The 11454-nt window shown below is 40.9% G+C and overlaps 1 protein-coding gene across 1 annotated transcript in view; it reads right to left on the minus strand.

The window, feature by feature from the left end:
• The window catches only part of GALNT1 (polypeptide N-acetylgalactosaminyltransferase 1), an 80767-nt gene that overhangs the window by 67413 nt on the left and 1900 nt on the right, over positions 1-11454 (minus strand). Inside the window, exon 2 of the mRNA XM_010849755.1 lies at positions 1772-2015. Coding sequence (XP_010848057.1) covers positions 1772-1910 — 139 coding nt within the window. The 5' untranslated portion in view covers positions 1911-2015. The remainder of the gene's footprint in view (positions 1-1771; positions 2016-11454) is intronic.

The following is an 11454-nucleotide window of genomic DNA, read 5'->3' on the forward strand; positions in this document are numbered from 1 at the left end:
TAACTGTTGCTTCCTGACCTGCATACAAATTTCTCAAGAGGCAGATCAGGCGGTCTGGTATTCCCATCTCTTTCAGAATTGTCCACAGTTTATTGTGATCCACACAGTCAAAGGCTTTGGCATAGTCAAGAAAGCAGAAACAGATGTTTTTATGGAACTCTCTTGCTTTTTCCATGATCCAGTGGATGTTGGCAATTTGATCTCTGGTTCCTCTGCCTTTTCTAAAACCAGCTTGAACATCAGGAAGTTCATGGTTCACACATTGCTGAAGCCTGGCTTGGAGAATTTTAAGCATTACTTTACTAGCATGTGAGATGAGTGCAATTGTGCGGTAGTTTGAGCATTCTTTGGCATTGCCTTTCTTTGGGATTGGAATGAAAACTGACCTTTTCCAGTCCTGTGGCCACTGCTGAGTTTTCCTAATTTGCTGGCATATTGAGTGCAGCACTTTCACAGCATCGTCTTTCAGGATTTGGAATAGCTCAACTGGAATTCTATCACTGCCACTAGCTTTGTTCATAGTGATGCTTTCTAAGGCCCACTTGACTTCACATTCCAGGATGTCTGGCTCTAGGTCAATGATCACACCATCGTGATTATCTGCATCATGAAGATCTTTTTTGTACAGTTCTTCTGTGTATTCTTGCCACCTCTTCTTAATATCTTCTGCTTCTGTTAGGTCCATACCATTTCTGCCCTTTATCGAGCCCATCTTTGCATGAAATGTTCCTTTGGTATCTCTGATTTTCTTGAAGAGATCTCCAGTCTTTCCCATTCTGTTGTTTTCCTCTATTTCTTTGCATTGATCGCTGAAGAAGGCTTTTTTATCTCTCCTTGCTATTCTTTGGAACTCTGCATTCAGATGTTTATATCTTTCCTTTTCTCCTTTGCTTCTCACTTCTCTTCTTTTCACAGCTATTTGTAAGGCCTCCCCAGACAGCCATTTTGCTAAGGACCAGGTACCTTCATTATAAAAGTGTAAGATACTTAAATATGGCTGTATACTCAAATAAAACATTTACATATAATTCCTAAAAATAGAATTATTGTTTAGCCAGATATTCTATAACTAACCAGACAAAGTGCATGGCCCAGAATAGCTAAATTACTGACTCACAATGCAAAGTCATTTTCATTTTGTTTAAAAATAAGTAAATAAAAGGAGGCATTTGTTTTTTGGTTTAAACACAGAGTCTAAACGGGAATTTTTCAGGTGTCTCCTTCCTTTTCCACGCCAGAGACTGCAGTGTTCTCAATGCAGCACTGATTTTATAGTCTGATCTTTTCATAAGGTCTCCCTAAATGTGCTAACTGGAGCTATTGACAGCATTAACAAAATGAACTCACCAGACCATGTCTACCTAAAATAACTTCTTGCCTTAGGACTGAGATAGGAGGGCTAGAGAACTCTCTCTCTCATGCCTGATAATGCAATTTTAACGCTCCACTCAGTATTATGACATTAGGCTAATCTCCTGTGCAGTTTTGGTAGTCCCAGCTATGCGATTCCCTACATTATTTGGTAATACGACTTCCAGAAAATTAACTACTTTTAACACTGAACACATGAATTTAGCAATTCTATACATGACACTTTAATACTGTTAGAAGAACCCACTGGAGAACTGATAGAAATATGATCATCATACACAGAAAGCCAGGGATTACTATTAATCTAAAAAATGTTAAAATTCTATAGTTCCCAAATTAGTTATTACAAACAAGTAACACATGTATCAAAACAGGCCCATTATTATAAAATGTCACTCACCATCCCCAGCAGGAAGTCCTCTCTCTTTTTTTTCATCACATTTGTTGCATTCACTGAAGTAAAGCAGCAGGAACATATCCAAGAGTACCCAAATCAAGGAGGTGGCTAGGACCACCTTGCAGTATGCAAATTTTCTCATGGCACTTTAAGTCAAATGCAAAATTTTAAAATATATATATATATAAATATACAAAGATCACGAAAATTATTCCAATCCAGTTTCATCAGAAATCACCTTCATAACCTACAGACAAAAAAAGAAAAAAGATTAACTAAAAAATTCAGAACCTAAAGCACAATCGAAAGATTAACTTATATGCATATGAAATTTTACCATGAAGAATAAGTTTTAAATAAGACTTCAAAAAATACTTGTAAAATATATAAAAATTGATAGTATCAATAACATGCAAATAACTCCTACAAATCAATATACACAATAAAATAGAAAAATGGGTAAATGATGCAAACAAGCACTTTGCAGAAAGGAAACCGGAAGAGCCAATAAACAAGTGAAAATGGGCTCGATTCACTACAATTAAGAAAATGCAAATTAAAACAGTGAGCGACTATCTCATATCCATTAAACACGTGGGGTTTTACTGCCTTCTATTCAACTGCTATATTAAACACTCAAGTAAAAACTAACCCATTAACTGCCACAGGGGTTTAAGAAATCAGTAATTCCCAGTCCATTTCAAACACTCCCCTTCAGTTCCATGGTCCAAGGATTTATATGAGCTCTCCCGGTCGCTGTACTGCATCAGTTTAACTGGAGTGATTCTTATCTCTCTGTCCCACTGAATCCCATTCTAAAAATGCTAGTCACCAGCCATTCAGAAACAGACTCATGGAAAGCGTAGAAGAAAAGGGCATCGAGAGATCTGAGGCCTGGACTTGGCTCTGACAGTAACTGCACAGACTTCCCTGAACCTTCCTTTCTATGTGTCCCACCCTCATCCCAATCTGTTACATCTTGAGAAAATGACTGGATGGACGGTTACCAAATATGGGACGGCTAGATCAAAAACACTCCTGGCATGCTGGCACTCGTCTGGGGGAGCACTGAAGCAGTCCCCAGGACCTCAGACGAGGAATCATTGCATGGAGCCGTGGGCACCAAGGCTCAAAGGCGCGTGTCAGTGCTGACCGGGAGATGGAAGAATCAAGCGCACTTGGGGTGGATGGAGGAAACACTCGGCACAGGTGCCCCCCACTGAAAGCCAATGTGCAGATGCTCTGAAGGGCTGTAAGCTCCAGGGGGGCCCAGGAGCTTCTTACAAGGGCAGTTTATGTAGCATGAACCCGGGATAGATCAGAGAGTTTATCTATGAAAAAGGTAACAGTTCTTTCCTACCTTACAAAGGGGCTAGCCAGCAACCTGAAAAGCACCCCAAAATACTAGGTGACACTTGTAACTGTGAAGTATTATTTCTGCTCACCTCTCTGGGGACTGTGATCTCTTGCCTATTGGTCTCCTTCCATCAAACCAACACTCCCCACTTGTACCCTAGAACAGGGGTGCCACTGTCGGATTCTTGCCTCAAGTCCCTCACATGGAGTGAGCAACCACTACTAACTCTAGTGACTAGGGTGAGGGCAAGGCCAAAAGGATTACAACGCGCAGTGTCATGGAACAACAGATCTCTCCAGAGAAGCCGATATACCATGTATTTCAAGCCACTTCACGTGCAAGGCTACCTCTCTTGGTCACTGGCAAAGCAAGCAGTCTAACTGCTGGTGCGCTATCTGGGACGCAAATGTGGCTGTGTTCTCTAAAACCTGCTGATTGTTATTTCTTTTAAGCTTACAGCCCAGAACACTTAAATGTAAGTCTTTATAACTCTGTACCCATCCCTGTTTAATTTTTCCAAGGCAGCACAATTAGATTCTAAAATTGAAGATGAAACGCAGTGGGTGTGTATGTATTTGGAAGGAGAGCGGTACAGAGAAGGCAGGAGGTGCAGGGAGAAAGGAGAATAAAGAAGAGGCAAAAACCTCTGAAACCTTGGGGCAGAGATTCCTCAGACATTAACAGTAAAATGCACAAATCATTAAAAAATAAAAAGACTGCACGTTGGACTTAATAAAATCTGCTCTTCAAAAGACAGTTAAATAAAAAACAAGTCACATATGGGGAGAAAATATTTACAAATGACTCATCTGATAAATTACTTGTAACCAGACCACATAAAAAACTCTCCAAATACAGTGTTTAAAAACCCTAATCGAAAACAGTGGGCGAAAAGTTTGAACTGTCACTTCACCGGAACAGCAATTCAGGTGGTAAATGAGTACAAGAAAAGATTTTCAACATTGTTAGCTATTGTGTGTGTGTACTCAGTCAGATCCGAGTCTTTGCAATCCAGGGACTGTGGCCTGCCAGGCTCCTCTGTCCATGGGATTCTCCAGGCAAAAATACTGGAACGGGTTACCATTTCCTTCTCCAGGGGATCTTCCTGACCCAAGGATTAAACCCATGTCTCTTGTGTCTCCTGCACTGGCAGATGGATTCTTTACCGCTAATGCCACCTACTGCTGCTGCTAAGTCACTTCAGTCGTGTCTGACTCTGTGCGACCCCATAGAGGGTAGCCCACCAGGCTCTGCCATCCCTGGGATTCTCCAGGCAAGAACACTGGAGTGGGTTGCCATTTCCTTCTCCAATGCATGAAAGTGAAAAGTGAAAGTGAAGTCTCTCAGTCGTGTCTGACCCTCAGCAATCCCATGGACTTCAGCCTGCACCAGGCTCCTCCGTCCATGGGATTTTCCAGGCAAGAGTACTGGAGTGGGGTGCCACTGCCTTCTCCAAATGCCACCTACTAGGGAACTGCAAATTAAAAACACAATGAAACACCACTATGCACCAATATAAACAGCTAAAGGAAAAACGAAAACTACCAAATGCTAGCAAGAACTGCTGTAACTGGACCACTAACACACTGCCAGTGGAATGCAAAATGGTACAGTCTCTCCTGAAAACAAAGTTTTTCTCCCATAAGAATCTTACTTAAGAGAAAGGATAATGTATGTCTACACAAAGACTTGTACACAACCTTTATATCAACTCAATCATAACCATCAAAATCTGGAAACAATCCACACGTTTACCACCTGGTGAATGGATAAACAAATTGTGGTACTCTAAACAGTGAAGGACTTCAACCCAGAATCCAGCAATCAAGAAAAACTCTCGATGTACATGCAACAGCACTGATAAATCTCACAAGCCTTATGCTAAGTGAAAGTGGTCAGTAACAAATGGCTGCATTTTGTATACTACATGATGCCATTTATATGAGAGAGAAATCAGATCAGCCGTTGCCAGGGGCTTGGAAGAGTAGGGGACTGCCCTCAAAGGACTGAAAACTTGTGATGATGGGAAACCCGCTACTCCCAGCTTGTGGTGGTGCTCATACAACTGTGTCCATTTGTCCAAACGGGTATGACTACACTTAAAAGGGTGAATTCTACTGTACATAATAAATTCAACCTCAATAACCTTAAAAATAGGTAAATACAGAAGAGATGAGGACCCTTCAAAGAAACAATTTAAATTTTAGGAGGATAACTGTTGTATATTTCTTCAAGTACCTTAAACACTATTACCAATGGGTTAAGTACCCTCCCAGTCATTCAGAAAAAAATCAGCAGTATGTCATGTCTTTTTTTTTTTTAAAGTAATTGTATTATACCTACATATTCTCAGAACTTTTGGAATGAGTTCTGGGCACATGGTTATAGTACTACAGAACCAAATAAATTTTTTAATACTATTTATTTTTATTTTTGCCTGCGCTAGGCCTTTGTTGCTTTTCACAGGCTTTCTCCAGCTGGGGTTTCTCCAGCCGCCTCTCTCCAGGGGCTACTCTGCGGCGCCTGGGCTTCTCCCTGCGGGGACCTCTCTTGCTGAGGTGCATGAGTTGCTCCAAGGCATGTGGAATCTTCCTGGACCAGGGATTAAATCCATGTCCCCTGGATTGACAGGCAGATTCTTATCCACTACACCACCAGGGAAGTCCACGTGTATCATGTTTTAAAGCAACAATAACATCTATTTTGACTCAAATATTTTAATGTCTTAAATGTCCCTACAGGAGGAAAAGACTGAAATGTTTGTGACCATAAAGGGGAAGCATGAGAGATCTCTGTGGTAATGCTGCAGAGATTTTTTTTAAATTAAACTAATATGTTCAACAGACATTTAACCTCTCTTTCCACCATACGGTCTTAGACAACCAATGTCTTAATGATCACTTCAAAAAAGGCCTGATATCCACAAAGCTGTGTCAGAATGCCACATATTGTTTTACACATTACTACTCTTTAAAGAAGCAAGAAAATAGACACAGGCTGAGGTGGTTTCCTGGCTCATGATTCTGACTCTTGCTCTGCCCACCCTACCCCAAGGACTTCTGGTAATAGACCTAGTCCCATGGGCACAGGATAGCCAAATGACCTGGCCAGGCCAAGCACAGGCCCTCAGCCCTTCACTTCCCAAGTCACAGACTGGAAGCCCATGCTAACCTAGCGCTGTAGTCAGCTACACTGCCCGTCACGGAGAGAAAGCCGACCTGCAGTCCAAGAGGGCGAGCTCAGACAGAGCCACGCAGGACGAGAGGAGGAGGGTCCCGTAGTGACTGAGTCCCTGTCTCTTCTTTGGCTTTCGTGACCACTCAGGAATCCTTCTAATAATCCCCTTTTCCACTTATGAGAGTTTGAACGGGGTTCCTGACACACACCTGGGATGCGGAAGCGGGGGTAGTGGTGGGGCAGAGAGAGGAAACCTAAAGTCAGACAGGCTCTGGTCCACTTCTGAAGTTCCTCTCTACTAGTCAGAACAATTATACATTATGAGGCACACTATGCTACTTGAAGGGACACTGAACCGCTTATAAGTGGAAAAATCTGAAACTTGCTTTTCTTCTAACACTACATTCCTCAAGCCCATTCATGCTGCATGTTGTTGTAGTCCGTTCCTTTTCACCACTGTATAATGCTCAATTGGCTTATATTAATGTCATCATACACTATGGGGCTAATCATAGCTTATCCCTTTCATGCTTAATAGGCATGGCATTATTTCTAGGTTTATGCATGTTTCCTGGTACACATGTGCCAGGGGTCAGCAAACTTCTGCAAAGGGCCAGGCAGTAAACATTTTAGGCTTTGCGGGACATAACATCTCTGTGGCAATCACCTGAATCTGGGGTTGTACCACAAAAGCAGCCATGATATGTAACCAAGTGTGACAGTATTCCAATAAAATGAAGCTTATTTATGGAAATTAAATTTGAATCTCATATAATTTTTAAATTATAAATTATGAAATTATTTCTTAATCATTTAAAGATGTTAAAAATCTTTCTTTATTCATGAGTTGTCACAACCCTGATCTAGAGGACATACCTAGGGATATTAGGTCATGAGACTACACGTATTTTCAATATGACAACATATGGCAAACTTGCTTTCCCAGATGTCTAAAGCAAAATGAGAACTCTGGATGTGTTATGTCCTTGGCAACACTTATTGATGTCAAACTATTTAATTTTTTGACAATCTGGTAAGTGTGTAATTTAATTTGAGTTTCCCCACCATCTCTGACATTTCCATTTCCTCTTCCTAATGTATTCACTGAAGTTTATTCTATTGGGTGAAGTTGTTTTGTCTTTTTCCTATTAGTTTGTGAAGATCTTTATACAGTCTGGATTCTAATCTGTGTCAGTTACATGTACTACAAGTATCTTTGCCCAGTTTATAGCTTATCTTCTTAATAAGAGGTGTATTTTGTAGTCCATATTTTCTATGTCTTAAGAAGTTTTTCTCTACCTAGAGATCATTAAAAATATTTTAATGTCTAGAAGTTTTAAAGTTTTACCTTTCCAGTGTAAGTACAGATTCAATATTATTTTCTTCCCTATGGATAACCAATTGTCTCAGTACTGTTTATGGAAAAGTTCAATCTCTCCCTAAAAGTGTGCAATGCCAACTTTGTCATAAGTCATGTTTCTGAGGTTCTACATTCTGTTCCATTGGTCTGCTTATCCCTACACCACACAGCATCTTAATTATAGCTTTACAACAATTTTTGGTACTAGGTAAAGCAAATATTCTCACCTTTTACTAGGTGAGGAGTACCTTGGCTACTTCTGACCCAATGGCCTTCCTTAGCTATGCTGACCACATCTACTGCAAAAGAAATCCAGTAGTTAAAAATGCTTACATGTCTATGGTGGAACAATTTTACTGTTCTGAGAAAATAAACCAATTAAAAATTCATATAAGTCATAAAAAAAGAAGTTGGTGATGAGAAGAGGAATTAAATTCAAGAAGTCAAAAGCAAAGTTCTAAAAATGTTCTTCAAAATGACATTACTAAAATAAATGTATACTATCTAAACTTTATGTCTACTACTTTGTTATTCCTTTAAAACAAAACAAAACAAACCAGTATTCTAGAGTCCCAATCATTCCATGCTGCTTGGATATTTACTGAGTCTTGGCCAACTCTGTTCTTGATACCATGTCAGACACTGTAGATGGTAGGAGCATGAAGGCAATGATCCACACCATGGAAACTGTTATCACGCTACTAAATACCAGGGTAAGAGACACGCCATTCACATTACAAAAGAGAAACACCAACTCAGGAAACCTGGCAGGAAAAAGACATCCAGATAGGGAAGTTTCTAAACAGGTTTTATCAGACAGTGTAAGATACTAAACTTTGCTGCAACAAGGTTTTCTTCAAATTTTTTCTACAAATATTTTGTTTCTCTCTCCTTTAGCTAAAATCCTTTAAGGGCTTCCTGATGTCCTGCTATTTTGTTCTGAAGAACACCATTTGTAGGACTCATACCTGAGAGTTCTCACTAAAGAATTAAGTTAGGGAAATGTTACTTCCTCCATTTGCTCTGAGAGATTCATTCTGTATATCACTGCACCAAAGGTTCTATGAAGCCCTGCATCGAGGCAAGCTGCGTGATTCTGTTAACTCAGAACTTCTCAGATTCAAGCATGGAATCTTCCCCAACTACTCTTCCTTTTTTGCATAATAGAAAGCAGTTTTCAAACAGCAATAAATTAACTAGTGAAGACTGGCTTCAAATCCTGGAAGCAGGTAACTTTTAAGCTATGAGTTATTTTCTTTCTGCAAAATTATCTCTGTAAAGCTGCAAATTGAGTAAAAAAAAGAAATCCCATTGTGTTTAAAAGCCTCTCATGAGGCTGACTTTCACAGACAGAAGGTCAATGTGTAATTTTGTAATATGTTAATTAATTTAATTAATAAAATTAAGTTAATTTTGTTATATTTTTATTTAACATAACATATACCTGTATATAGTACAAATGAAAAGTGAAAGTGTTAGTCACTCAGTCATGTCTGACTCTTTGCAATCCCATGGACTGTAGCCCACCAGGCTCCTCAGTCCATGGAATTTTCCAGGCAAGAATACTAGAGTGAGTTGCCATTTTCTTCTCCAGGGGATCTTCCCAACCCAGGGTTTGAACCTAGGTCTTCTGCATTGCAAGCAGATTCTTTACTGTCTAAGCCACCAGGATTTGTGGACAAAATGGGAAATCCAAAAGTCACCATTATATATAAATCCCTAAAAGAAAAGAATCTAGAAGCCTCCCTTCAGGTAAGTGAAATCTGTCAACTATTTCCACTATCAGTTATTTTTTTTCAAGTGTGGAGTATCATATTCTACAGAATATATCATCATTAAATTTTGCATTCAGCAAATGCAACATTATTTCATGTGGAAGTCTGTGAGGAAAGAGTTAACACAGTAGGTGTGTTCTACCCTGTCCGTGCTAAGCCCAGGGGGATGCCTAGGGCCATGGCAATGACCCCTGGGCAAATGCTGAGAAGAAACTCCTGGAATGTTCATGGTTATTTGTTAAGGATGTTAGAGGTGGTGAGTCAGGATGTACCAGGCTGTCAGCATTGTTTAAAGAAATCATCAAGATTTATGACGCGCACCTGGTGTCTGGTCTGGGGCCCAACTCTCAGCTGCCAAAGCTAGCCACATGGCAGGAATACGCCTACGTAACCAGCTGGCTACCAACAGGAGCTCCAGGCTCTGACACTCATGTGCTTCCCTGACCAGACACGTCTTGTACATGTCTCTTATCATTCACAGCTGGAGGCGAACTCGTGGTCCTGTGATCCTTACGGAGGGAAGACTCAGAAGTCCACACCTGATCTCGTCAACATTCACCTGTTTTATCTTTTTTCTGCTGTTCTTGCACTGTATCTTTGGCTGTAATAAAAATGCAGCCGTGAGTACAACACTATGTTGAGCTGTGTCAGTCTTTCCAGCAAATCAAACTAGTGGGCAGTCAGATCAGATCCGATCAGATCAGATGCTCAGTCGTGTCCTACTCTTTGCGACCCCATGAATAGCAGCATGCCAGGCCTCCCTGTCCATCACCAACTCCCAGAGTTCACCCAGACTCATGTCCATCGAGTCAGTGATGCCATCCAGCCATCTCATCCTCTGTCGTCCCCTTCTCCTCTTGCCCCCAATCCCTCCCAGCATCAGAGTCTTTTCCAATGAGTCAACTCTTTGCATGAGGTGGCCAAAGTACTGGAGTTTCAGCTTTAGCATCATTCCTTCCAAAGAAATCCCAGGGCTGATCTCCTTTAGAATGGACTGGTTGGATCTCCTTGTAGTCCAAGGGACTCTCAAGAGTCTTCTCCAACACCACAGTTCAAAAGCATCAAAGGGCCCCCAAAACCAACACCATAATACCGACTTCTCTCATTCCTTTTCAGAAGCTGCATGATCATAAGGACGATATCCTTGAATGAATACATCAGCGTACAGCATAAAAGCTAAGACATAGGCCTGAGATTACTGTCTTTAGAAAGGTCTGGTTGCAATGTTAGCCCTTGGCTGGTGTTTGGGAACTTGAGTGATACATAGTTTCCTATGCTGATATAAATCTTACCTTAAATGATAAGCAGGCCTCACTGTGCTGAAACTGCCTGTACAAACAATATGATTTATGCAAAACACCTCTTTTCCTGTTGGGAGCCTGAAATTTTGGTACATGCTAGGCAGAAGGTACCTCCATTACCAGGTCTGATAAAAACACTGGCATTAAGTCTAATGAGTTTTCCTGATTGACAACACTTCACACATGTTGTCAAAATTCACTGCTAAAGGAATTAAGCTTACCTGGAGGAATTAAGCTTATTCCATGGGGAGAGGACTCTAGGAAGATAGTAACTGCTTTCCTCCAGATTTCACTTCTTCCCTTTGCTAACACTGCTTTGTATCCTTTTGCTGTCATAAATCTTAGCTATTATTCAGAGATCACATGCTGAATGCTATGAATCCTCCTCAGTTCAGTTTAGTCGCTCAGTCGTGTCCGACTCTTTGCAACCCCATGAATCACAGCACGCCAGGCCTCCATGTCCATCACCAACTCCTGGAGTTCACTCAAACTCATGTCCATCGAGTCAGTGATGCCATCCAGCCATCTCATCCTCTGTCATCCCTTCTCCTCCTGCCCCCAATCCCTCCCAGCATCAGAGTCTTTTCCAATGAGTCAACTCTTTGCATGAGGTGGCCAAAGTACTGGAGTTTCAGCTTTAGCATCATTCCTTCCAAAGAAATCCCAGGGCTGATCTCCTTTAGAATGGACTGGTTGGATCTCCTTGTAGTCCAAGG

Source organism: Bison bison, unplaced genomic scaffold (assembly GCF_000754665.1).
Source record: "Bison bison bison isolate TAMUID 2011002044 unplaced genomic scaffold, Bison_UMD1.0 scf7180017864286, whole genome shotgun sequence".
NCBI classification, from domain to species: Eukaryota; Metazoa; Chordata; class Mammalia; order Artiodactyla; family Bovidae; genus Bison; species Bison bison.